At 51.1% G+C, this 26,038-nt stretch overlaps 2 protein-coding genes across 9 annotated transcripts in view; one reads left to right on the plus strand and one right to left on the minus strand.

The window, feature by feature from the left end:
• GOLGA7B (golgin A7 family member B) overlaps nt 1-4,032 on the plus strand; it is a 34,537-nt gene extending 30,505 nt beyond the window's left edge. Inside the window, exons 4-6 of the mRNA XM_069568285.1 lie at nt 371-523; nt 611-712; nt 2,109-4,032. Coding sequence (XP_069424386.1) covers nt 371-523; nt 611-712; nt 2,109-2,219 — 366 coding nt within the window. The 3' untranslated portion in view covers nt 2,220-4,032. The remainder of the gene's footprint in view (nt 1-370; nt 524-610; nt 713-2,108) is intronic.
• Nucleotides 1,650-26,038, minus strand: part of CRTAC1 (cartilage acidic protein 1) — a 166,528-nt gene continuing 142,139 nt past the window's right edge. For 2 of the 8 annotated variants that reach the window (XR_011252243.1, XR_011252242.1), the window contains exons 12-16: nt 22,009-22,154; nt 20,653-20,695; nt 18,110-18,253; nt 4,123-4,296; nt 1,650-2,233 (exon numbers count right to left, since the gene is read on the minus strand). Coding sequence is in view for 6 of the 8 variants with exons in the window: in XM_069568279.1 (XP_069424380.1) it covers nt 17,540-17,658; nt 18,110-18,253; nt 20,653-20,695; nt 22,009-22,154 (452 nt within the window). In the remaining 2 variants the exon portion in view is untranslated. Of the gene's footprint in view, nt 2,234-4,122; nt 4,297-16,954; nt 17,659-18,109; nt 18,254-20,652; nt 20,696-22,008; nt 22,155-26,038 lie in introns of those variants that run through there. The other 6 variants (XM_069568282.1, XM_069568280.1, XM_069568283.1 and 3 more) reach the window with 4 other exon arrangements.

The raw sequence follows: 26,038 nt of genomic DNA on the forward strand, positions 1-26,038 counted from the left end.
GTGCTCAGGTTGATCAGAGTCCTGGCAGAGAGAGCATAGAGACCTGATCCACTGCAGAAAATGTTCACCTCTTGGATTTCATGAGAGTTTTCTGTTTTCAAGTGAGGACAGGTCGTCATTACGTTTCCATTTTATAGATGTGGAAACTGAGGCTAGAGTAGTTAAATCATTAGCTCAAGGTCATGCAGTTAGTTGATTGCCAAGTCTGGACTGGACCCCCAGTCTCCTGACTTCCTGTCAAGTGCTCCATGGGCACCTCTCTGATCTTGCCTGTGTGCCCCCAACCCCCACATTGGTGAGGCCCCACCACAGCAACCACACTCCAGGGAGGCTGACCTGGGTCCGGCTTCCTGTCTCTCTCCCCCTCCAGATCGAGCGGCAGCTCTTTGAGGAGACTGTGAAGACCCTCAACAGCTTCTACGCGGAGGCCGAGAAGATTGGGGGCAGCTCTTACCTTGAGGGCTGCCTGGCCTGTGCCACGGCCTACTTCATCTTCCTCTGCATGGAGACCCACTATGAGAAGGTGGCTACTCCCCCACAGCCCCACGTTCCCTCCCCGCTGGGGCTCCAGTGCCTCAGCCTCAGCCTCAATGGGCCCCTCTCCTCGCAGGTTCTTAAGAAGATCTCCCGCTACATCCAGGAGCAGAATGAGAAGGTCTTTGCCCCCCGAGGCCTCCTGCTCACAGACCCCGTGGAGCGTGGGATGAGAGTTGTATCCTTTCTGGCTGTTCCATTTGAAGGCACCCGGCTGCAGCCAGCGGGAGCCCCGGGGAGGCTGCCAGGAAGCTGGACCACCCTAGGAGATTCTGCTCAGGGATTTCTTAGGGTTCCCCATATCCCTGATCATTGACCTTCCTCTCCCACCATAAGTTAGTGCTATTTGTAAATTTTAGGCTTTGCTTTTATTGAGCTGCATTTAATCAGTGTGTGTGTGCGTGCTAAGTCACTTCAGTCCTGTCCGACTCTTTGCAACCCTATGTACTGTAGCCCGCCAGGCTCCTCTGTCCAAGGGATTCTCCAGGCAAGCATACTGGAGTGGGTTGCCATGCCCTTCTCCAGGGGTTCTTCCCGACCCAGGGATTGAACCTGCATCTCTCATATCTCCTGCATTGGCAGGCTGGTTCTTTACCACTAGTGCCACCTGGGAAGCCTGCATTTAAGCAGTGGTTAATACCAATACATGCCAGATGTCACAGTAAGTACTTTGAAAATACGAATTCCTGTACTTCTCATAAGACCTCTGTAAAATGGGTAATTCTTCTTACTGCCCTTGTAGTGGACCCTGACTCAGAGCTGCCCAGCCAGCGACTACCAGAGCCGAGAGAGATCTGAGCCCAGGCCCACTCTTCACTGCCCTTGCATTTAACCCTCACTGAAGCCTACGCGGTAGGTCCCTTGTACCCCTTTAACAGATGAGAAGATGGAGGTCTTAGTGGGAGACTGGCCCTCAAGCGTGTTATAGGTCTACCCACTCCTCCTGATCAAGGTAAACATACATCCCTCCACCCCCCACCCCCAGTCAGCAGCAGATAGTAGAATTCTTAAAAATAACATTTGCTGGTAAAGAAAACACAAATCCCAGGGAATCTCATGCTTACAAAGCCCAAGGAGAGGCGCTTTGTGTCATCAAGTCTTTACTAGGTGCCAGGTGTTGTGTTTAGTCCTTTACATGCTTTATTTCATTTAATTCTTGCAATAACTCCAAGATTCTATTATTATCCCCATTTTACAGATCAGATAACGGATGGTAACAAGTGAGGTGATCGGTCAAAAGTCACATAGCTGAGATTGGGTATGGGGAGATTTGAACTCAGGACAGCCAAGTCCTCACACTTTCCTGGTCAATCACACCCGCTACAGGGCACATTGGGTACATCGAGTGCTGGGATACAAAGATTAGACCCGCTAGAATGTAAGCGCCGGGTCCTGGATGTGCGCAGGCGCCTCTGAGCTGAGCCAGCGCAGGTGAGAGGAGGGGTTTGGGTGTGGCTCTCAGGCATCCGCGTCCTGCCTGTCCGGGAAGCAGCAGCAGCTCGGGCTCTCGCTTCCCTGCTGACCTCCATCAGCCGGTTCCCTTCGGTTTGCACCCCTCCTTAACGCCCGCGCAGATCGAGATCTCCATCTACGAGGACCGGTGCAGCAGCGGCAGCTCGAGCAGCGGCAGCAGCAGCGGCAGCGGCAGCAGCAGTGGTGGGGGCGGTGGGGCGGGGGGCCGGTGACTGGCCGAGAGTCCCTGCAGGGAGGTGTACGGCTGGACTGAGGGCCTCGCAGACCTGAGGCGGCTGCGCTACCAGAGCACCCGCTTCTGATTCTCCGGCCCACCCTGCTGCCCAGGGCGGGAAGGAGGGTGACCCGCCCAGTGTCGCCCTCGGGCCATCAGCCGGCGCGCCCCTTGCCCACTGGCAGGACGGTCCACTTCCTGACTTGGCTTTTATCCGACGGGGCTGGTCTGGGTCACACGGAGGCAGGTCTTCCACCGAGGGTGGGGGTGGGGACAACACTAATTGGACAAACCCCTTTCTTCTGCAGCTCCCCTCCCAACACCCCCTGAAAAGGATCCAAGCCTGTCAAATAGAGAATTCCCATCCTGCATGGTACTTCACTCCAAATCCCACAGCCACCAGGACCCCCTTCCTCGGGGTCCCACGCCCCAAGGCTGTCTCCCAGTGTGTGTGCTTTCTGATGCCACCACAGGGCCTCTGCCCGTCTGTGATCCTGCCTCCCCTGACTCCAGGTCTGGGGAGAAGGGAGTGGTCAGCCCCCTCCTGACCTCTTCTGGACTCCTGGCATCCCTGTCCTCCACCCAGAGCCTGGAGGTCATCTTGGACTCTCTCAGAAGTGTCCAGCTTTGCAGGCCAGGTGCTGGTGGAGGTGGGGCACATGACCTGGGCTCTGGAAGGTTGTATGGGGGTCCGGAGAAGTGCTTCATGGAGAGATGTAGCCCTGGGGGGCTTGAACCTCCAAAACGGGAGCCAACTTCCCAAGATTAGAACGTGCCTGTGTGTGAGAATGAGTGTGTGTGCATGCAGGCACGTGTGTGTGTGCACATATGTGCGTGCCCCATGTGCACAGATGCACCTGTGTGTAGGTATGTGTGAGGACAGGTGTGCATGAGTGCGCTGTGAGTGCATGTGTGTGACTGCACACGTGTGCATACAGGTGTGTGAATGCACTGGTGTGTTGCCCTTGGCTCCTGGGCCGAAGTCCACCCCCTCTGCATCTTGTCTTGTCTTTGTGTGCCGTGGTCTGGCTGCTTCCCTGGGCGGGGCCAGCCTGTCCTCTTGTAAATAAATGTCCTAACATCCTTTGTCTCTTGCTTGGCTCCCAGCTTGGCTCTTCTTCCTGGTCTCTTCCCCACTGGCAAGTTTCTCCCCACCTTCTGACTGTACTGTGTACATTCTAACAAAAGCGCTGGGGTTCTAGGAGAGTGGAGCCAACCTTCCAGGGCCTTCTGTGCCCCACTTCAGGTCCCCCATAACAAGGCAACAGGGCCATGGGCACTGTGTACTCAAGGGGTCTCCAAGGCTGTGTGAGACGTCCTTGGAAGGTCAAAGGGGCTTCCAATCTGCAGGGGAAGAGGAAATTTCTTTCTTGAAAGAGGGGTGTCCAGCCGGTGAGGCCCTGACTGCTGAGGCCCAGCAGCCCCTCCCTGGTGTCTGGAGATGGAGAGAAGCAGGCTGCCTGTCTTGGCCGGCAGGAGGTGCTAGAGGGGATATGAGAGACCAGTTACTGCTGGTGGCTTTCTTTTGGATGCAGGAGGAGTATATAGGAAAGGTTCAGAGAGCTGGAGAGGGCGGCCCAGTCCCTGCGCCTCAGTGGGTCCTGGTCCAAGTGTTCCCTGGGTGAGCTGCAGCCCACTGATCTCCACCACAGTCCCCTTCCTGCTGAACCTGGCCTGTGCCCACCCCGGCCCACCGTGTGGCTGGGGCCGACCTGTGGGGTGAACGATACATCTCCCGTGGGATGGCTGGGCGCTGGCCATGCAGTGACCTTTCATTATTTCTTTTTCCAATAAAAGGACTTGCCCAGCTCGAGGCTCTCTGCTGCTTCTCTTTCCCTCAGCAATGGGGGGCCAGATCTCTGCCCCAGGATCATGGCGAGGGGATGCTTAGACCCACCTACCTCCTGCTGAGGAGACAGGGCCAACTGTGTTTCTGAAGAGGCAGCACCCGGACACGGAAGAATGGACAATGTCTTCTTTGAGTTTGTAGTCTGGTGGGGAGGCAGACACTCCTCATCTCTAATCTGGAACTTTTATTTGGCCCTCGGATCCTTAGGTGGGGGGAACAGGTTGAACTGAAACCAGGTCAAAATCAAGTCATGAATTAATTAGATAAATACCCATGTCTTGAGCTCATATTTGTTAGGGATTGGATCATACAGGTCACTCCGTTCTAAAGAGAAGTACGTGGGTGTTGGAATCTAGCAGAGGTGTGTCTTGGCTCTTATAAAACTAAATAACATGTAATGAGCACTCAGTGTGTGCCAGATACTTCGCTAAACCCGGAGGGCACAGGTGTGGGAGGGGATTTAAAGACCATCTGAATGAGGCAGAATGGAGGCCCAGAGAGGGTGAGTGACTTGCCTCTGGTCACACAGCTGGTTGACAACAATGAATAGCTCCAGGTTTCGAACTGAGGTCTGACCCAGTGCTCACTCCAACCCTGTGGGGATGACACCCAAATGGAAGTTGTCTGAAGCTGCAGGGTGGTTGGGGTCACACATTCAGGTCTGTGGGCCAAGAGAGGATCCCACCAGATTGTGGGGACAATGATTCTACCTCTGGGTGGGGGTTTGGGGAGCGCCCTGTGTGGCTTCCCCACTTTAATTTTCTGCTCCTAAGAGGCAGTTGAACTCGCTGCCTCTGCTCAGATCTGGGGTGTGTGCAGGTTGTCACCATGGAGTCTGTTCTTTAACATGTGGGTAGGTTCATTTTGCCCTGTTTGCAACTTTATTAGTGGTAATAATATAAACAATAGTAGCTAACATTTATTTAGCACTGACTATGTGCCAGGCACTAGGCTAAGACTACATAATTCATCATTCAGTCCTCACAACAACCTTATTCCCACTTTACAGATAAAGCGACTGAGGCTCACAGAAGTTAAGTAATTTGCCCCAAATCACACAACTAGAATATGGCTGAGCCTGGCTTTGAATGCAGAGTCTGACTCCATAAACTGTGGGGAAGACGATACCAGCTTCAGAGACCCCCTTGGCCATCCTAGGCTCAGAGGGAGGGCTGCTCCCTCCAAGCCCAGGGTATCATGGGAGTGTGGGTGGTTGGGCTTCTCACGGACCTGTGGGCTCACACGTGAAGCTGCCTCGGGGCAGCTTGCTGGAGGGTAGCTGGGGGGAGAGGTCGGTTGAGGTGTGGCTTCTCAGACTGGCTTGTCTCTGCTGCCTCAGTTATGGAGGAAGTGGCCTCTCTCCCGGGTTTGGTGGTAGCCACATCTCTGCAACACTTGCCAGGCAGAGACAGGCCCCACCTGGCGCCAGAAAACACGGGAACCCCCAGGCAGCTCTGGGCTGCTGCTCCCCTCCACTGCCTCCTAAGCCCGCTGTCTGGCTTCTTTTAGCCAAAGGCAGGGGGTATGTAAAACCGCAGGGTTTACAGAAGCTCCTGGTGCCACCGAGCGGTGGCATCTTGCATTGCACCCCCAGATCAGAGCTGCCTGGGTCAGAGCATCTCAGCGGCTGGGAGACTTCTCATGACCCCCAAACCAGCAGCTGCTCCTACCTGCAAGAACTGTTCTGTGACTTCCAGAGAGGTGCAGGACAAAGATGGAGTCCAGTTGGTGGTGACTCTCCCTATGGCCAGCCCCTGGGGTCCTGCCTTTCTCCTGGGGGTCCGGCAGCCTGGGAAACCACACCTCTCAGATCTGGAAGGACTTACAGTGAGAGGCGTCTGGCAGGAGGCACCCACTCCTGGTTGTGGCTTTGTTGCTCACCATGGAGGAATGCAATGCACAGACTACCCCAAGTTAGACCTAAATCAGAGCTCTGGCTTCCTGACAATTCCCTCTGGGGAGACCCCTGAAGCCTCAGTTTCCCCAGTTGTAAAATCAGAATACTAATATTTTACAGGATTGCCTAGACCAGTGCTGCTCACCCTTGACTGTAATTGAAATCACCTGGGAAGCAAGAAAAACTGCTGATGCTTGGTCGTATGCTCCGGGATTCTGATTTCATTGTTCTGGGGTGCAGCCTGGGCATCAGGGGTTTTAAAAGTTCCCCTGGAGTTTCTAGTGTGAAGGTTGAGGATCCCTGGATGGTACTTAGAGCCTATGAACTTTTCACAAGCCTCTGAAAATATCTGAGACCTGAATGAAAAAGTTTGTTGGTTCCATGAACTCAGCCAGACACAATGAGTAGGAACTCCATGATTGTACTTATAACACATTCTAATACAGGCAAAACTGGCCTATGGTGTTAGCAGTCAGCAGAGAGGCTGCTCTGGGGTGGGGGCAGTGAGTGGAAGGGGGGGCTTCTGGGGAATCCTGATGAGCTTTCTCCAGCAGTTACACAGTTGTGCTCACTTTGAGAGTTCAATGAACTGTATACTTACGATCTGCATATTTTCTATGGTGATGGACAGGGAAGCCTGGCATGCTGCTGTCCATGGGGATGCAAAGGGCTGGATATGACTTAGCTGCTGAACAACAAATGAACTAGTTGAATGAAATTTATAAAGGAAGTTCATTGGCTCCAAAGTAGGAAAAGAAAGCACAAAACTGAAATCAATGTTTTATTACATAGCTACAAAATGTAACACTATGTCAGACAGTCAACTGCAATTTAACTCAACTCGTGTGTGTGTGTGTGTGTGTGTGTGTGTGTGTGTGTGTGTGTGTGATTTAGTGTGGGTTGTGGATGTACATGAAAATGTTTGATACGATGAGGTGTGGGGCCTTTAAAAGAGAAAGTCCTTGGTACCTAAGAAAATCTTAAAACAGCTTAGGTTTATGCCAGGAGCTCTTAAGCTTGACCCCCCTGTCCCTGTGTGCAGAATGATGTACCTTTAACTGGGGAAGAGAGCCCACAGATTTTAGCAAATTCTCAAAGTGGGTATGTAACCATCCCTCAGGAGAAGGCAATGGCACCCCACTCCAGTACTCTTGCCTGGAAAATCCCATGGACGGAGGAGCATGGTAGGCTGTAGTCCATGGGGTTGCTAAGAGTCGGACACAACTGAGCGATTTCACTTACACTTTTCACTTTCATGCATTGGAGAAGGACATGGCAACCCACTCCAGTGTTCTTGCCTGGAGAATCCCAGGGATGGGGGAGCCTGGTGGGCTGCCGTCTATGGGGTCGCACAGAGTCGGACACGACTGAAGCGACTTAGCAGCAGCAGCAAACATCCCTCAAATGCTAAGAACACCTGGTTTTGGGGAGCCAGTGAGAAACTGGCCATGGATGTCCCTGGCATGAAATAGGTGTCCTTTCCCTGATAGCTCAGTTGGTAAAGAATCCGCCTGCAATGCAGGGGACCCCGGTTCGATTCCTGGGTTGGAAAGATCTGCTGGAGAAGGGACAGTCTACCCACTCCAGTATTCTGGCCTGGAGAAGTCCATGGACTGTATAGTCATGGGGTCGCAAAGAATCAGACACAACTGAGCGACTTTTCACTTCACTTCACTTCCCTCCTTTCAGAGTTCAGCCTTCCAAGTTTCCACGGGACACTTCTCAGGCGACTTTGGGAGGATTTATTCTCCTGGCGGCGCTGAGGGCAGACTGTGCTGTGTTCACAGCTCTTCCCTAAGAGACCTGTCATTTCAGCAGCTGCTGGACAGCAGGACTTAGTGTCCCTGAGCTGCATGGGGACTCGTGGTTACCGTGGGGATGACTGAGGAGGTGGAGGTATTCAGAGGGAATCAGGGCTGCAGCGGTCGGCACACTCCAGTCACTCACTTCACCACACCCAGCCTCTCTCGTCCGTGGTAAACTGTGAGCATTGTGAGAAGGGATTTTGGTGAATGATAATCTGTTTCTCCAATGTAAGATATTATTACTGTTGAAGTTGCACTAGGATCTCAATACACCGTGGCCTCCTGACGTAGATTTACAGCCAGGTTTCAGATTCTTGCATAGAACAAACAAAAGGCAAGGGTTCATTGATTTCCTAGTGTATGCCAGGAACTCCTGCACATTATTATTCCATTTTGCTCTCTGACACTCTTGGTGGGTGGTTCTATTTGAATTCTCATTTTATAGATGAGGAAATCAGATGGTTAAGTAGCTTCACCAGCACCCACAGTTAGGCTTGAACCTGAGTCTCCGGCCCCAAATCCGGCTCTCCTGACTGTGTCACAGTCAGGCGAAGGGCTTCGTTCTGCCTGGATTGACTCATGAAGACAGATTCCCAGACTCAGAGAGCAGCATGTGGGCAAATGCAGACACAGAAAAATTAGATTTGCAGGGGCGCGAAGGGGTTAGTTATTTTGGAGTAATTCAAGTTATTGATTTTTGTAATGGAAAAGTGATTGGAGACCGGCTACCACCTGAGAGCCGCGCCGAGCGAGGCCCCGGAAGGGGAAATGTTATACACAGCTTACAAGACCTTGTGTGTGTGGTGATGGCCTTCCTCCTGCCCCAGCTCCTCAGCCAACTCTTGGTAGGTGGGAATCTTGTCTTACTCATTTCCACCACTTTCTCCCCCGACCCCAAGAGCCTGGTGCAGTGCCTCACCCTTGAAAGGTGAATGAGAAATGCTGCCCATCACGGGCTGCAGGAAAACACAAGAAAATGAAGATGTGAAATCCTCGGGCTCCTGGGGCAACACGCCACTGAGAAGCAGCTTAGGCCAATGTAGACAAAGGCAGGTATGGGGTCACTCGGTTAAAGGGTGACCCTAGGCCATCCCCTGCACTGGGCAGCTTTCAGTAATGTTGCCCTGGCTGTGATCTTGTGGCTCTGCTCGTGATCTCCACCTGGGGGGAGGGGAGAAAAGGAGAGGGGGGAGGAAAGGGGGAGAGAAAGGGGAAGGGGAGGAAGTATACATCCCTACCCCACTCAGCCCCTACCCAGCGCTCCTGCTCTGTTATTTTGAGGTGGGCAAATCCTTGTGGGGCTGACTGCTCTGCCTGGAAAGTCTGGCCCTGGGGCCCTAGATGGTGAAATAGCATGGGTAGATGGATAGATGGATGGGTAAGTGGAAGGATACAGAGAAGTTATGTACAGAGACATGACTGATGGATCAAAGGTGAGGGAGAGGGCTGTCTGGCTCGAGATGGATGCTTGCAGACTGTGGGGAGGCAGGTGGAATGGATGGGTACTGATCGGCCCTGTGCTCCCCAGTGCAGATCTAAACACAGGACAAGAGCTCTTCGAAGGAAAGATGCTGTGTAACCCAGTCCCCAAATGAACTCTGCATTTGTAACTATGAGTGATGATTGTGTCTCGTTGGGAAGGAGTCTTATAGGTCTAACATCATCGCAGTTAATGACTTATGGATTGTTGTAAAATCAGGCACTGCTAGGAATGAAGGCAGGAGGTTAAAGGACCTGGAACAGATTTCATAATAATATCCGCATTTTATCAATCTGGGCCATGTGTGCCTTACACGCTCCATCTTGATGAAGCCTCGCAGAAGCTTTATGAGGTTGTTATATCTCCATTTTCAGCAGATGAAGAAACTGAGTTTCAGATTCAAGCCGGAGTTCATCTGATCCCAGAGTCTCAGGGTGAAGAGAGAATTTTAAGGATGAGTGAAGTAAGTCAGTAAGAGAAAAACACATACTGTATATTAATGGATATATATGGAATCTAGTAGAGAAAGCAATGGCACCCCACTCCAGTACTCTTGCCTAGAAAATCCCATGGATGGAGGAGCCTGGTAGGCTGCAGTCCATGGGGTCGCTAAGTTGGACATGACTGAGTGACTTCACTTTCACCTTTTGCTTTCATGCTGTGGAGAAGGAGATGGTAACCCACTCCAGTGTTCTTGCCTGGAGAATCCCAGGGACGGGGGCGCCTGGTGGGTTGCCGTCTATAGGGTCGCACAGAGGTGGACACGACTGAAGTGACTTAGCAATAGCAATGGAATCTAGAAAGATGGTACTGATGAACTTGCAGGGCAGCAGTGGAGATGCAGACATAGAGAACAGACTTATGGACCCAGGAATGGGAGAGGAAGGAGAGAGTGGGACGAATGGAGATAGAAGCATTGAAACATATACACTACCATTTGTAAAATAGATAGCCAGTGGGAATTTGCTGTATGACTCAGGGAACTCAAATCGGGGCTCTGTGACAACCTAGAGGGGTGGGAAGGGGTGGGAGGCGGGAAGGAGGTTCAAGAGGGAGGGGACATATATGTACCTATGACTGATTCATTTTGATATAATGGCAGAAACCAATGCAATATTGTAAAACAATTATCCTTCAATTAAAACTAAGTAAATTTAAAAAGAAATTTTAAAACAGTGGGCTCAGACAAGGAACTATATTCAATATCTTGTAATAACCAATACTTGAAAAGAATCTGAAATATGTGTATAATGGGATCAATTTGCTGTACGCCTGAAATGCTATAAATCAGCTATGGGCTGTGTGCTGTGCTTAGTTGCTCAGTCATGTCCAATTCTTTGCGACCCCACGAACTGTAGTCTGCCAGGCTCCTCTGTCCATGGGGATTCTCCAGGCAAGAATACTGGAGAGGATTGCTATGCTCTCCTCCAGGAGATCTTCCCAACCCAGGAATCGAACCCAGGCAGATTCTTTACTGTCTGAGCCACCAGGGAAGCCCAAATCAGCTATACTTCCATAATAAATTTTAAAAAATTATGTGTTAAAAAAAGGATCGATGAAAAGAAGGAGGGAGGGACGGAGGGCTGCAGGAGTTTGGAATGAGCTCCGTAGGAAAGAATGTGGCCTTTGCAAACAGGACACCTTCCACTTTGGGTGAGGCTTTGAGACCTCCCAGCTTCCTTCTCCCTCCATCCTCCCTGCCTCTGCCTTCAACGCCTGCACCTCTTGAGCCCGGGGAATAGATAGGCAGAGGAGGTATGTGCGGGATTTGCCTTCCTGCCTTCAGCCTAAGCGTGTCCCTCTGCTTGTCCCCAGGAGCAGTAGGGAAATGTTGGCTGTGCTCTTCTCCCTCCCTGGGAGCTCGGCACTCAGGTCTGGGCTGGGGAAGGAGAGTGAGCCCTTGGATCTTTTGAGGGGATGCGCTGAATGATTCTGGGGGAGAGATCCTTCATGGCTGCTCTGGGTCTGGCCAGGAAGAAGGATAATGAGCTACCTTTACAGGAATTATTCTGCGCCCCTTCTAGAAGGCAGGCAGGCAGGGGTCATGAGATTCTGGGCAGACCTGATGGCAGGACTTCTGTCCCCTCCCCATCTCTTATGCTCCTGATGCTGTCTCCAGCTTCTCTTGTCTCAGCTGAGCAGGACTCTGCACCTAATCCCTCAGTTCCCACATCCCAGCTGTGTTCCACCGTCCAATCACAGTGCCTGGGTTCACTTGGTGGGCGCTTCCCCCAACTCTGATTCTGTGTCAGCATCATAGGAAGGACAAGCGCTGGCACCCGTATTTCTGAAAATGCTTGATACAATTTTGCTTCTGAAATAGTTCATGTTTTCTGGAGAAGGAAGCAGAACGAGGCAGAGGAGCCCCAGGCAGGAGTCAGATTCCTGGCTAGGCTGTGGTCCTCGGGAAAGTCACTGCTCCTTTTTGGGCCTCCATTTCCACATCTGAACATCACTACCTTCCCAGGTGGCTCAGTGGTAAAGAATCTGCCTGCAGGAGACGCAGGAAATGATTCCTGGGTCAGGAAGATCCCCTGGGGGAGGAAATGGCAACCTGCTTCAGTATTTTTCCCTGGAGAATCCCATGAACAGAGGAGCCTGGTGGTCTACACTCCACGGGGTCGCAGAGTTGGACACTGTTTAGTTTACCATAGTTATGACCATTCTCTTGGGGAATGGCACTGTGTGAGAACGAAGCTGAACTTCTCAGCACAGCCCAGGCTCCAGGAAGATTTGCTCTGCTTGCTCCCTCACGGCCATTTTTGGTCCTCGAGATCTCTTCCCTGCTAAGTTGTCAGCTCCCTGGGGGAGATGTCCTTCAAATCTCCCATACTGCAGGCTCCCAGTGACCTGGGCCAAGGCAGGCTATGCCAGGAGCCATGTGAGATTTGGTGTTGAATAGATCCAGGCTGTATCCTGAGCTTTGTTACTTAGTAATATTGATAACATTTCTAATTTACTGGGGGCTTACTGTTAACAGGTGCCAAGCCCTAAGTCAAATATTTTATATCCTCTTGTTTAACATAATAACTTTGTGTGGTATGCATTATCCCCATTTTACAGATGAGAGAACTTAGGGTCAAAAACAGTTCACTGACTTCAAATGCCTTTTTCTCAGTGAGGCCCAACTGACCCACCCTATTTAGAACGGCAGCCTGCCTATCTCGGCACTCCCAACTTGCCTTAATGCTGCTTCCTTGTTCCCCTAACTTCTAACACATTATATACCTTATTATGTTGTTTAGTGCCTGCAGTGTGTCAGCAGGGTGTTCAGGAATCTTGCCCGGTGATGTTCACTGATGTACGTCCCAAGCCACTAGAACCACCACCTGGCAGATAGTAGGTGTCCGATCAGTATATGCTGAGTGACAACTGGTTAAGTAATTTGCCCAGGTGTCAGTTACTTGACTAGCCATATGACCTTGGATATCTTGTTTCTGATCCTTAGTTCCTTTGGTCGTAAAATAGAATAATAGCATCTATCCCATAGGATGGGTGTAGGGATGAACGGAGACGCAGGTGTACAGTTCTCAGCACAGAGCAAGCATTCTGTAAATGTTAGCTCTCTTCCCCGAGGACGGTTATTTCTTCTTGCTTCTATTGTTCTCTGATGGCCTACCCTTTGACCAGTCTGCTGTTCAACAGCGGTTTCTTCAGAGGACAAGTGCTGAAGGAGGGGTTGACGTTACCTATGGAGTTAACCAGCCCCTGTTCTCTCACCCTCATCCCTCCTCCTTCTAGGATGTGCTCGTTGCTAAGGAGACGCAACATCAGCTCCTGACAGGATGTGGCTGGGGTCTGGTCCACACCGAAGGAGTGAGACTATGGCTGACCCTGGGGAGGGAGGGAAAAGAAGGAACGCGACTTGCCTCAAGGGCTGAGAGTCTGGGTGGGGGTGTCATTCGGGAATCTGCTGGAAAAAACCAGCTGGCTCTCCGAGAAACAGAAGCGCTTGTCCTCCTGTCTCATGTGACTCTGGAATGATGACCAAGGGCCCTGTTTGCAGGTGGCAGTGGAACCCCTGCTAAAGCTGCCGTCCAGTGCTGGTCAAGGTGCGATGCCCGGACCCTGGGAGGGGGCCATAGCAGCCAGAGTGGCACATAATCAAACTCCTGGCCCTCAGAATGGCACCTCCCCAGAGCAGGGCTGGTGGCTGAGCAGATGCTTGAAGAGGCCACGCGGCTGACTGTGTGCCTGGCGAGGGGACTCCACACAGGGAATGCCATCTCTTCTTGCAGGTTGAACGAGACTGTAAGGACACTGTCTCAGATCTTGGGCCATCCCTAGGGAACCCTTTCCAAACCTTCTTTCCAAACCCTCCCTTGACCCTGGGCAGCAGGAGAGATCGTGCTTTTTAGTAACCAGTTGGCCAGCTTGAATGGAGAAGAAGAGTGCCAGCTGAGGCCCTACCACCCTGATGTAGTCCTGCCTCTGCCCACCCCGACTGAGTGGCCTTGGACACAGCACTCAGCATCTCTGTAAGACTGGGACAACTACAGCACCTTCCTCTGGGGACTGTATGCAGATTCCACAAGTTGATTCTTATGAAGAGTTCAGATCTGACCCAGAAATGCCAAGCACTCACTAAATGAGGCTAGTATCGTCATTTTAGGTGGTACATTCCTGGAAAGATCAGCTTCCCTGATGGCTCAGCAGGTAAAGAATCTGCCTGCAATGCAGGAGACACAGGAGACGGGGGTTCAGTCCCTAGATGGGGTAGAGCTCCTGGAGAAGGAAATGGCAACCCACTCCAGTATTCTTGCCTGGGAAATCCCATGGACAGAGGAGCCTGATGGGCCACAGTCCAACGGGTTGCAAAGAGCTGGACACAACTGAGTGACTAAGAGAGATTCTTCCTGGGAAGAGGAACATCCTTGGGAGATGAAAATGGTATTACTATCATTATTTGTTTTTTCTTGGAAACTGGGAAGTTCTGGCTGAGCTGGCCCCTCTTCCTGCTCTGCTGGATGAGCCCCTTCAGTGCTTCAGCTCTCTATTTGCATAATCCTTTCTAGCCCCTGCCATTATTTGTCAGCCCCTGAAGGCATCTGCTATTTTTGTTATAAAGTCAGGCCCAGGAGAAGCCAACAAAAATGTCAGGAGCCTAGGTGGGGCTATTATCAAAAAAAAAAAAAAAAGAGAGAGAGAGAGAGACTGAATTGTTCATGCTCAGGAGGCAAAGGGCCTCCCTGCTGGCTCAGATGGTAAAGAATCTGCCTGCAATGCAGGAGATGTGGGTTTGATCCCTGGGTCGGGAAGATCCCCTGCGGAAGGAATCGCTACCCACTCCAGTATTCTTGCCTGGAGAATCCCATGGACAAAGGAGCCTGGTGGGCCACAGTTGGGTGCCCAAGGGCCATAGAGCAAGAGGAATTAGAAGGAAGAGGGACTCTGAGCCTGGCCGGTTCAGCACAGATCAGAAAAGTCCTACACTGAGGCCCTGGGCTTGGAAGGTGCCCTCCTGGCCCACTGCAGGGGTGTTGTTATTTAGAGGCAGGTGAGGCTGAGTTGGTTCAGTACCTGCCTGTCCTCTGTATCTTTTCGAGTCCTGTTTCTTCTAACCCAAGCATCTTGGGGGCAGGGAACTTGACACCCTCAGAGGACGGACCTTGTCACAGTACTCATGGGAGGGACCTAGCGCTTGTCACACAGGTTTTCAATAAATGATTCTGTTAGTCACTCAGTTGTGTCCAACTCTTTGTGACCCCATGGACTGCAGCCCACCACGCTCCTTGGTCCATGGGATTTTCCAGCAAGGATATGGAGTGGTTTGCCATTTCCTTCTCCTTCAATAAATGATTGTTCAATAAAGACAGGAGTGAATGCAGAGAGTTACCTTTCTGGTACAGTGATCGGAGAATTTAGTTAGACTTTTTAGAAAGCCCCTCTGAGTCTGAGTCCCATTGCCATCCCATGTACTGGGCTCCTCCGTCTGGCTGCTGGAAGGCAACATGGGGACAGCAAGCATGTCACCTTTGGTCACCACTGCACTCCCAGAGCCTAGCGCAGTACCTGGCACATAATAGGTGCTCAACCAATACGTGTTGAAAGACTGAATGAACAGAAGAACGAATCTAATTCAGGCTGTGAATCTAATGCCCTGGAGTCAGGATATTACAGTTGTGCTCTTAATAGCTGGAGGGATTTTGAACTCCTCTTTGTAACTCATCTGGACCCACCCATCTAGTAGGGTAAAAACCACACAAATACACCCGGTTATCCGAAACCCAGTGTGCAGGAATTCATGGATATTACTTATAAGTCATGCTCTGAAGTCTGCTGTCACCGCAGCCCTCCTGATGTCCTTGTCAGGTTGTCACACTAGCTGTCTTAGCCCTTATTTCTCGTGCTGTGTGTGCAGGAAGTCAATGAGCACCATTATCTTGTTATTTACCATTGCATTTGGAACCGCAGTCTCTGTGGGTTTTGGGTTTTACTTATCTCACTATCATAGATCCACTTGTTCTCTAAAAAGGCAGCGTCTTCCAGAATGACGAGGGAATCGTCTGAGTGGTGACGGCGCTGTCTGTTACCCCCTCAGCAAGATAGGGTGGTGGCAGAGGGCTCCAGCCCTGGCTTGGGGACCAGCTGGCTCATGACCTTGGGCTGATCTTTTCATCTCCCTGAGTCTCATTTCTAGGGCCCGTTCAGATCTTTAATTCTGTGTTGACACACAGGAGAGGGCTTCCCAGAAGTGGAACGATTTTTAAGTGGGTGTATGCTTTTCTGTGAGATTGTAGCTGTTTTTATTTTAAAACTTTTCATTTTAGCTCCTGTTCCAAGTGTAAAAACAACACTAGCAATGAGGAATTAATATTTTCTGATTTATGGGGCATATTATTATTATATCAGAATATGGTAGTTTTTTTGTTAAATATGTTTTTTAAAGGATTGGTGGCTTTCTTAAGAGTGATTTTATTATATCTTGGGGTGTGCCTTTTTCCCCAATCACATAAGGAATAGATCTGTGATTTATAAGGCTCCTGCACTACTGAACCTGGTCATGAAAGTATTCTAAGGTGTTACATCATTACTAAAAGTGAGGCTTTCAGGAACTTCCAGGTTTCCAAGCATATTGCAGGAGAGACCAAACCGCAAGGTTCTTTCTAGAAATTAGGGTAATGGTGGCTCAGACGGTAAAGTGTCCGTCTACGATGCGGGAGACCCGGGTTCGATCCCTGGGTTGGGAAGATCCCCTGGAAAAGGAAATGGCAATTCACTCCAGTACTATTGCCTGGAAAATCCCATGGACAGAGGAGCTTGGTAGGCTATAGTCCCTGGGTTCGCAAAGAGTCGGACACGACTGAGTGACTTCACGTTCACGTTCGACACTAGGCATGCCTATGTCCAGACACATTTTCAGGGGTCTTAGAAAGGAAAAGGCCCTTAGGGATACACCAGCTCAACTCTGCTGCCGTTTAGATATGGGATACTGAGGCCTAGACAGCAGAGGTGACTGCCCCAGAGCATTCCCTCCATGTCTGTCCCTTGCTCATTCCACATGCCTCACCTGGTCCAAACCCCAGTGTCCCCAGTGAACATTGGTGTGCAAACCTAACCATTGCTCATGCCTGGGGCAGACACTTTCTCTGTATCGTGAATTGCTTTCTAAGGGCTATGTGAAGGGCTGCTGCTAATTCAGCATTCCAACCAGCTCTGCTTGCCTCAGACACTTTTTTTTTTTTCACCAGCTAGACACTAATATCCAGCAGAGTTTATTGGTATAATTTTTTCAGAAAGAGACTGGAAGACTTGGCAAGTTCAAACTTTAACATTTTTTATCAAGAGTGCCAAATGGCCACCTTTTCCCCCATACCCCCACCATCACCACCAACCCCAATATGGCTTTCTCTACCACAGGCACGCAGGGCCTGCAGAGCAGAAACAGCACAGGCCAAACCAGCAGGCACGGGACACACTGTCAAATCAACTGAGCAAGCAACCGCCTGGAAGCCATCTTTGTTAAGGGCAAAATAAGCTGCTCATGACACTGGAGGATACAGAAAAGACAGGACTATCTTGATTCTTCTGAAGGAGTGAGGGAGGCTGGATGGGGGTAAAAAACATGTTCTCAGAAGACACGCAAAGAAAGACTTTACAAACAACTAAAGGTGACACAAATATCAGTATCCCCCAAACTTCCCTTCTCAAAGATGGCCACCCCCGCTGTCCATTCAGAAGGAGCACGCAGCAGAACCTACTGGGCATGGAGAAAGACAGGCAGCGGGAGAGATTTAGTTTTCCACAAAGGTTGTTAGTTTTTTTTTTTTTTCTTTATTAATGGAATTTAAAGTGCATATAACTGAAGGAAAAGTCCAAGGCCTAGAGAAAGAGATGAGGCCCAAGAGAGAGGCTCAGAGATTCTAAAGGCGGCAGAAGGATACCCACCTAAAAAGGCCACTTGAGCTGCAAAAAGGATGGAGTGGGGAGACAGAAAACGGGGAAAAGAGAAGGGGAATGGGGGTGGGGTTGGGGTGGGGGAAAGCATTTGGGAAGAAGAAGACAAATACCAGTTCAGAAATTCAGACAAAGGTGAGAAGGAGCTAGTCTATATCCCAGGTAAGAAAACGTGGGCTGACCCTAAGGTAGGAACATTAGTTTCGGGAAAGGGAGCAACAGGAAGAGCAATGGCTTCTGGCAAGGACACAGCACCTCAGGGGCCCTTCCCTTGATGGCATAGCGGTGGGGCTTCTCCAAGCCTGTCATGGTCTTCCTTGGAGACCCCACAAAGGTCTAGGGAGATGTCCTCCAGCCAGGAGAAGGCAGGGGCTGAGAACCTCAACTTGGGGCCTCCCAGAGCTCCCCAGTGGATGGCAAATTCCCTTTGCTATTGGATGGTGGCCAGGGCCCCACTCACCCACACAGGCCGTGCCGTCCTCGTTGGGTTCATAGCCCCGATTGCATCTCTTGTTGGTCCGGCACCTGTAGCTTCCGTATGTGTTGACACACACGGGCTTGTCTCGAGGGCACACGAATGGGAACTGGATGCATTCGTTGGTGTCTGAAAGGCAAGGGGAGCCGCTCACTGGGGGCTGGGGGCAATGGGTCCTTGCTCAGGCTCTGCTTCCCCACTCCCGCCATGACCTTGGGCATGTCCCTTCTTCTCCCTGGGCCTCAACTTGCTCAGTCTTCTTGGCTGGCTCTTCCTATACTTGACCTTTACACCTTGAGGGCACTCATGTTGTCCTGGGTCTTCTTTTCTATCTCCCACAGTTTCTGTAGGTGGTCCCTTCACATATGGATGATTCCAGGCCTCCTGTCTTGAGCCATGACCTCTCCTTGGGGATCCAGACTCACGAATGTCTACCATGCATCTCAGACTTACTAGGTTGAAATGGAACTCTAGATCCCTCGGCCTTCAAGCCTCTTTTGCCCCCTGTTCCCATCCTCCCCAGCTCAATCAAGGCCACCATCAGCCTCTCGGCTGCTTAAGCAGACATCGGAGAGATTCCTGATTCTTCCAGTTTCCTTAATTTTCAGGCGATTTAACAACAGATCCTGTCAATTCTGCCCCATTGTACCTCTCCGGTCTGACCTTCCTCTCACTCCTCTGCCACCAGCCTGTCCCCAGCCACCAGCAGCTCTTGCTTGGATTTCTGCTGCTGCATTCTCCCCTTCCCCCTCCCCACCACCACACCCCACCCACTCCCCAGGCCTCCTGGCTCCCCTGCTTCCTCCAATCCTATCTGCAATTCAGTAGCCAGGTGATTGCTGAAAATATGAACCATACCATGCATGCTCTTGCTGAACTGCAAAGGGCCCTGAGAACAAAGTCCAGACTCCCTTCTGGGGACTCAAGATCCTCCCTGATGTGACATCTGGCTCGTTCATCCTCTCCCAGCACTCCGGCCTCCTTCTTGTCCATTTGACACAATAAGCCTTTCTCCTGCCACATGGTCTTTGCGCCTGCTCTCCCCTCTGCTGGGCAAGCTCCTCCCTCTGCTCTTTCTATGGCTGGACCCTTCCTGTCCTTCAGGTCTCAGCTCAGAGGTCCTCTCCCTGCCCATGTCTTCTAGAAGAGTCTTCAGAGAGCACCTTGGTTAAAGGGTTCTTAATTCATCTCATCCAGCTCTTGTGGTAGTCTGCCCCACTAGAATGAACACTCTTCCAGGGCAGGTGCCTGACCTGCACCCCCAGCTCCCCACGTAGGGTGCTGTGCAGGAGGCATCCAAATGTCTACTAGGTGATGAAATGAAGAGGCGGCTGCACTGTGGAGGTGATGGGATCTTCCCAGCACATGGGGAAGATGCTAGAATTTCTGGGTATGTGTATCATCTGTTTAGAGTGGCCATGGCAGGGACATGAGGAATGGAGGGAACTGATTTCTTCCTCAAGCCACCCTTCCAGCCATCCTCTCCACTTCCCACCTGTGGTCCTTTGCCCAGGCAGCGCCCTTCATGGGGACACTTTCCCCCTACTGTCTGGTGAACTCCTCACCACCCCTCAGGTCTCAGCTCAGACCTAAACTACCTCTGGGGCACTTTCTCGGACCCTCACTAGACTGGTTTGGCACCCCACTTTTGTGCTCCCATAGCACCCCCTCCCCACAAGCCCTGCCCAGGTTGTGTGGTCAGTCTGTTTCTCTGTGCACCCCTCCCACTGGCTCTAAGCTCCAAGAGGGCAGGGATTGTCTCGTTCACTCTGGCATCTCAATAGCAAACCATTCACCTGGGGCTGATGAGAGGCTGCAGAGGGGACTTGGAAAGAATGCCGCCTGAGCATTTAAGGGCAGGTGGAGTCCTTGGCCAGACCCCTCACAGCTGGTCCTTAGGATGGAAGACATGGGGTTGAAAGTCTCGGTGCTGAGCCTCTAGGCTATCTTGCCCATTCCAGGCCTTTGAGAGGTTTTAGGAGGTCCCTGGATCCTCGCAGAGCTGCCTCACAGAGCCTGGCTGTGCTGCAGTTACCTGCCCCCCAGTACTGCAAAAGGCAGCAATCTCCCTTCTGAGCTCTGACCACATGCCACAGCCTGGTTTGCTCCAGTGCCCCCTGGCTAGCCATGCCCACTATTGCCTGCCAGCCCCTTTGCTGGCCGCTGTGCTGGATGGAGGGTGCATGCCCACCCACCATGGCTTCCAGGAGCGAGGCCTCCCTCTAGAGAGGCCTGTCTAGGCAGTTTTCTCCTCCCGGTGATTGTTCTCTCTGTATTCACGGCAGGGAAGTGCTGCCAATTCCCAGAGATGTAGTGATCCAGCCTGCAGGTTGCTACCATCATTCCCACCTTGCCAAGTCATCTGGCGGTTGTCTTGACATCTGGAGCCCCAGGGACAAACAACACATTCCCCTTCTCACCGTTCCCACCGCCCCTTGTCTGCAACCTGAGTCTTCCAGGGCCCAGGCTGACCCTCCCCAGTGAGATTCCGGCCTCGCCGTGTCCTCTGGTACCCGCAGGCAACTCACCCGCACAATGGCCACTTTCCTGCTGGGAGAATCCTTGGCCGCACTGCAAGGTGGGCAGAAGCAGAGACACTAGTGAGTTGAGAAGATCCCATCTTAGGTCCCCTCCCAGTCATAGCCACAGAGCAGCTGGCACCCTGACCCCACAGTAAAGGACTGCTCACAGCTCTGAATCAGGGAGAGCCCCTCCTGCCAGGATTCCTTTGCACTGATCAGAGGAGACTCAGGGGGAAGGCCAAGAGCAGAGCCTGTACAAACTTCTGCTCATTCCCCTCTCGTGGGATCCACAGGCCTGCCCCGTGACCCCCAACAGAGTCTGTCCCTCCTGCGGCATCACCCGAGACAAGCTGGGTCTCAGGAAGGCAAAGTGTAAAGAGGGCTGGGCGAGCTCACTCCTCACACCCACTCATCTGAGAACCTTCCCCACTCCCAGGGCGGGACGCCTGTGAGCCAGGCCATCACCCCACCTTGGGGCAGGGCTGGCTGGACAAGAGGTGGATATCCCATCTGGAGGAGTGACTCAAAGGTTTTGCAGCTGGAATTTGACCTAAGTGAGGCAGAGACAGAGATTGGGGAGTCTGGTCACTCCAGGCTGTGGGGGCTTTGCTAGGTCTCCGTGGAGGTCTCAGCAGCCTGGTGGCTCGGGGCGGTGGGTGGGACTCAGAACATTTTACACAAGACAGAAAATGTCAACTGTTGGAACTGATGAATGATGGGGTGCTAGTGAGGATTACTGGGGAAGGGTAATGCTTCCCCCCAGAGCCAGTGCACTAAAAACAGAGGTCCATGAGCTCCTGGGGCCACCAAACCGCCACGGCTGTAGCTCATTCCGGGTGTCCCTTGCATTTCGTGAGCTTCTCTGGAACCTCCCTGTAAGTCCCCTTGTCTATGTGAGTTTAAGTGGCTCCTATTATTTGCAATGGTGTGATCCTCTCTGGACAGGGGCCAAGAGCTCTTCCTAGGAGACTGCAGAGGCAACAGGAGGCTGTGTCAGAGCCTTGGAAAGAATCAGAGGTGAAGCAGGAGACCTGAGGCCAGTCCTTAACTCTGCTCACAAATGGCTGAGCAGTTCTGGTGGGTTCTCTTTCTTGGTCTCAGTTTACCTTCTCTGTAAAATGGGTGATAAAAATGCTTGCACTTCCAACACGCTAGGATTTCTTTGAGGAGCAGAAGAGCTGTGGGTGTGATAGTGGTATGGAAACTACAAATGGAGGGGTTGCTACAAAGCCTGTCCTTTGCTAAGAAGATTCCCATCCTTCTAGAAACAAAGTCTGCAATTCCTGGGAATCCCGCTTCAGCCCGCAGGGTTGTGGGAGGGGCCTGCTTGTTTGGCTCTAAGGTCCAGACGCCTCTCCTCACCTCCAGGCTGCCTGGGTCCTGAGGTCTGTCATCATCCCGGGGATAGGGAATCTCCAGCACCGAGTTCATCTCCGAGCTGGCCACGTTCCTGCTGGCCATCTTGCCATCTGGCCATGTCACCTCCACGCTGCTGGCTTCATCCTTCCCTGTGGGAAGAAAGGGGAAATGGTCAGCTGCAGAGGAGAGTAGGGGCTGGGGAGGGATTCTCTTCAAGGGTGTCATCATTCATTCGTTCACCTGATAAAAACCATGAACTGAATACTGTTCTAACTGCTGGGGAAATAGTGAACAAGACCGACAAGATCCCGCTCCTTTAGGACAACGCCGTCCAAGAGAACTTGTGTGGTAACGGTGATGCTTTCTAGCTATCTGTCAGCTGCGGCAGCGGCTAGCCATAGGTGTATGCTGAGCTCTGGTGTGGCACTGGTGTGATAAGGGACTGGACTTTAAATTTATTTAAAATAGAATTATTTAACCACTAACCTAGTGGCTACCATCCCAGACAGTGCAGTTCTAGAACTCACATTCTAGTGGCTCAGCCAATGGGCAGGAGGCTGTTTTGGGGAAGAGGGTTAAACCCGGTGGTAAACGGGTAGACTTTGGAGTCCTGGGTTCACATCTTGGCTGTACCATTTACCTAGCATGTTGGGAAAGAAAGAGTGGGGTTGGGGCATCTGGGAGACCTGGGGACAACGATCAGCTTTACAGCAGATTTGCTTTTTAATATTGGGTGTATTCCACTGATTTGTATCTATACTGATAGTTAAAGTCTGCAAGGGGTCATCACTGGGAAAGTCCCTGTTTTCAGGGAGCTTCCACTCTAGTGGGGATAGATAGGCATACACATGAACCAATAAACAATGCCAGATATTGACAAGCTCTGTGAAGAGAACAAAAATAGGGTGGTGAGATAAAGAGGAAGTAAGAGTTACTGGGGGGCCTTTTCTAGTCAAGGTGATGAGGGACAGGTTCTTGGGGATAAGGTATTTGAGTTGAGCTCCATATAGAAGCTGAGGTGACAAAGGGTACCGGAGAAAGACCAATCTGAGAAGCAACAGTGAGAACTGGACATGGAACAGCTGACTGGTTAAAAATTGGGAAAGGAGTATCACAATGCTGTATATTGTCACCTTGCTTATCTAACTTATATGCAGAGTACCTCATATGAAATGCTGGGCTGGATGAATCGCAAGCTGGAATCAAGATTGCCGGGAGAAATACCAATAATCTCAAATATGCAGATGATGTCACTCTAATGGCAGAAAGTGAAGAGGAACTAAAGAGTCTCTTGATGAGGGTAAAAGAGGAGAGTGAAAAAGCTGGCTTATAACCCAACATTCAGAAAACTAAGGTCATGGCATCCAGACCCATCACTTCATGGCAAATAGCAGGGGAAAAAGTGGAAGCAGTGACAGATTTTCTCTTTTTGGACTCCAAAGTCACTGCGGACAGTGACTGCAGCCATGAAATTAAAAGACACTTGCTCCTTGGAAAAAAAGCTATGACAAACCTAGAAAGTGTATTAAAAAGCAGAGACAGCACTCTGCAGACAAAGGTCTACGTGGTAAAAGCTATGTTTTTTCCAGTAGTCATGTCTGGATGCGACAGCTGGACCATAAAGAATGCTGAGCACTGAAGAATTGATGCTTTCGAATTGTGGTGTTGGAGAAGACTCTTGAGAGTCCCTTGGACTGCAAGGAGATCAAACCAGTCACTCCTAAAGGAAATCAGTCCTGAATATTCATTGGAAGGACTGATGCTGAAGCTGAAGCTCCAATCCTTTGGCCACCTGATATGAAGAGCCAACTCATTGAGAAAAGACTCTGATGCTGGGAAAGATTGAAGGCAGGAGGAGAAGAGGGGGGCAGAGGATGAGATGGATAGATAGCATTGATTCAATGGACATGAATTTGAGCCAACTCCAGAAGATAGTGAAGGACAGGGGAGCCTTCTTGTGCTGCAGTCCATGGGGTCACAAAGAATTGGACACAGCTTAGCAACTGAACAACAACAACCAAGCTGAAATGTTTACAGAAAATAATGGTGGTGAAACTCAGGGAATATTCATTGTGAATCCATCTGCACACATCCTTAAAGCAACGTGTTACATCACTGGCAGAAACCAGGTTGGAAAGATTTATCAGGTGTTTAGGCATCGTCACAGCCGGCCCCGGCTTCCTGCTTAAAGCAACAGGCCTGTCACTGAGACAAGGTCAGGCTAATGGTGATGGATTGGGGTGGAGAAGAGCGGGAGCTGGGCCTCACATGCTGGGAGAAGCCTTTCTCCAGTCGGTCACTGGGAAAGAGGGCAGCGCTCAGTACAGGTGGGAGGGATGCTGCAGCCCCCTTGTTGCCCCCCACCAGGGCTGACTAGACATGGGCTTGGTGCTCAGGGCTCCACAAATTTGCACACTCCCCCAAGTATCAATTGAGGCCTGAGAAAAAAGTCACCCACACGTGCGTGCTACTTTCTCTTCAATGCGTAGAGACTGTCACAAAGCAAGTGAAACTGAAAAGCGCTGTGGAATTTATATCAGCTTTTGTTCATTACTGTCCACCAATGGATTTTTACAATGACTGCTGCAGTGGGGGCGGAGGGTGGTCTGTGAAACATTTTTGTGTATGAACGGGGTTCCCGTATTTTACAAAAGGGAGCAGGGGGAGAAGGGGGTTATGAAAAATGTTTTCTGGCTTAATAGAGCCGACCTTGGAACCAGTAAGCCACGGGCCTGGAAGGGGAGAGTCTCCACGCCTAGACTTTGGGGGAATCAGTGTACAGATTTCGGTATTGCAATCTACCGCTATCTCTATGAGGTTCCCCTGGGGTCGGAGCTAAAGCAGCACGGTGTGGAAGGAGCCCACTGCAGCTTTCTCCCCGAGTTCCTGTGCGTCAGTCTGCATTTTCCAGAGAAAGGTGCATCTTGAGAGCCACACTCTCCACTTTCTGAGCCTCCCTGGGCTTGCTTCTTTACTGCTCCCTCCAGCCCAAGGCCTCCAGAGAAGTCTCTCCTCTGATCATCATGAATTAATAAGGGTAGGGACCAGCCACCACCCTCCAGAAGTGTCAAAGGTAAGCAGCCCCTGCCCCTGTGCCTGCAATGGGGCAGCAGCACCAGAGAGAGGTCCCCCGAGCAGAGACCCCCACATGACCCAGAGACCCCCCCCAGACAGGATGCAGCTTCTCTCCCCATAGAGATTCTCCCCTTCCAGGCTGGGGTTTACTGGTTCTGGGATTGGCTCTATTAAGCCAGAAAACATTTCTCATAACCCCTTCCTTCCTTGTTCCCTCCCACCACAATTTATTTTGGGGAAGGGGGTGAAAATAGGATTGGGGGTGTGAATCGCCCACTGTTTTTCTGTTTGGAAGTAGTCTCTTGAGGTTCAAGAGATTTGGCATGTTTAGGGTGTTCAGCGCCCAAACTAAGTGGCAGATGTAAAAAGTAAACATTTTTCTATTAAAAAAAAAAAGGAGACAAAGAAGAACAAATGTTTCTTGCCTAAGCCAACAGAGCAGCTACACAAATACATTTTCCAGCCTGACAGAAGTGCTGCAAATAACTCAAGAGCTGCCGAATATTCATAGACAATCACAAATTTACATCCTGCATCTGAATCCTGTTTCCTCTCTTCCTCCAGACCCAGGGATCGGCAGACTAGGATAGGAGTCAGCCATAGGGAGGGCACCTCTCAGGAGGACTCCTTCCTTTGTTACTGATTATTTGGGGGCCTCAGTTTCCTCATCTGCAAGATGAGAGCTCTAGCCTATCCAGGAACGACAGTCTTTCCTTGGATGGGAGCGTTGCCCCAGCCAATTTTGACCCTCAGCATCCCCATCATCTCTTAGACATGGGGGGCACCCTGCAGTTCCCAAAGGGCTTCCCCTTGTTGCCAGTAATACTACAGAGTATGCCCTCCAAACTGCCCGCAGAGATTCTCAGCGTCAGGGCACTGGATCCTCATGGCAGCCCCCTGAGAAAATACGTTTAATAATTTCCATCTTACAGTCCAAAGGGATGAGACTCAGAGAGGT

Source organism: Ovis canadensis, chromosome 22, assembly GCF_042477335.2.
Source record: "Ovis canadensis isolate MfBH-ARS-UI-01 breed Bighorn chromosome 22, ARS-UI_OviCan_v2, whole genome shotgun sequence".
Lineage (NCBI taxonomy): Eukaryota > Metazoa > Chordata > Mammalia > Artiodactyla > Bovidae > Ovis > Ovis canadensis.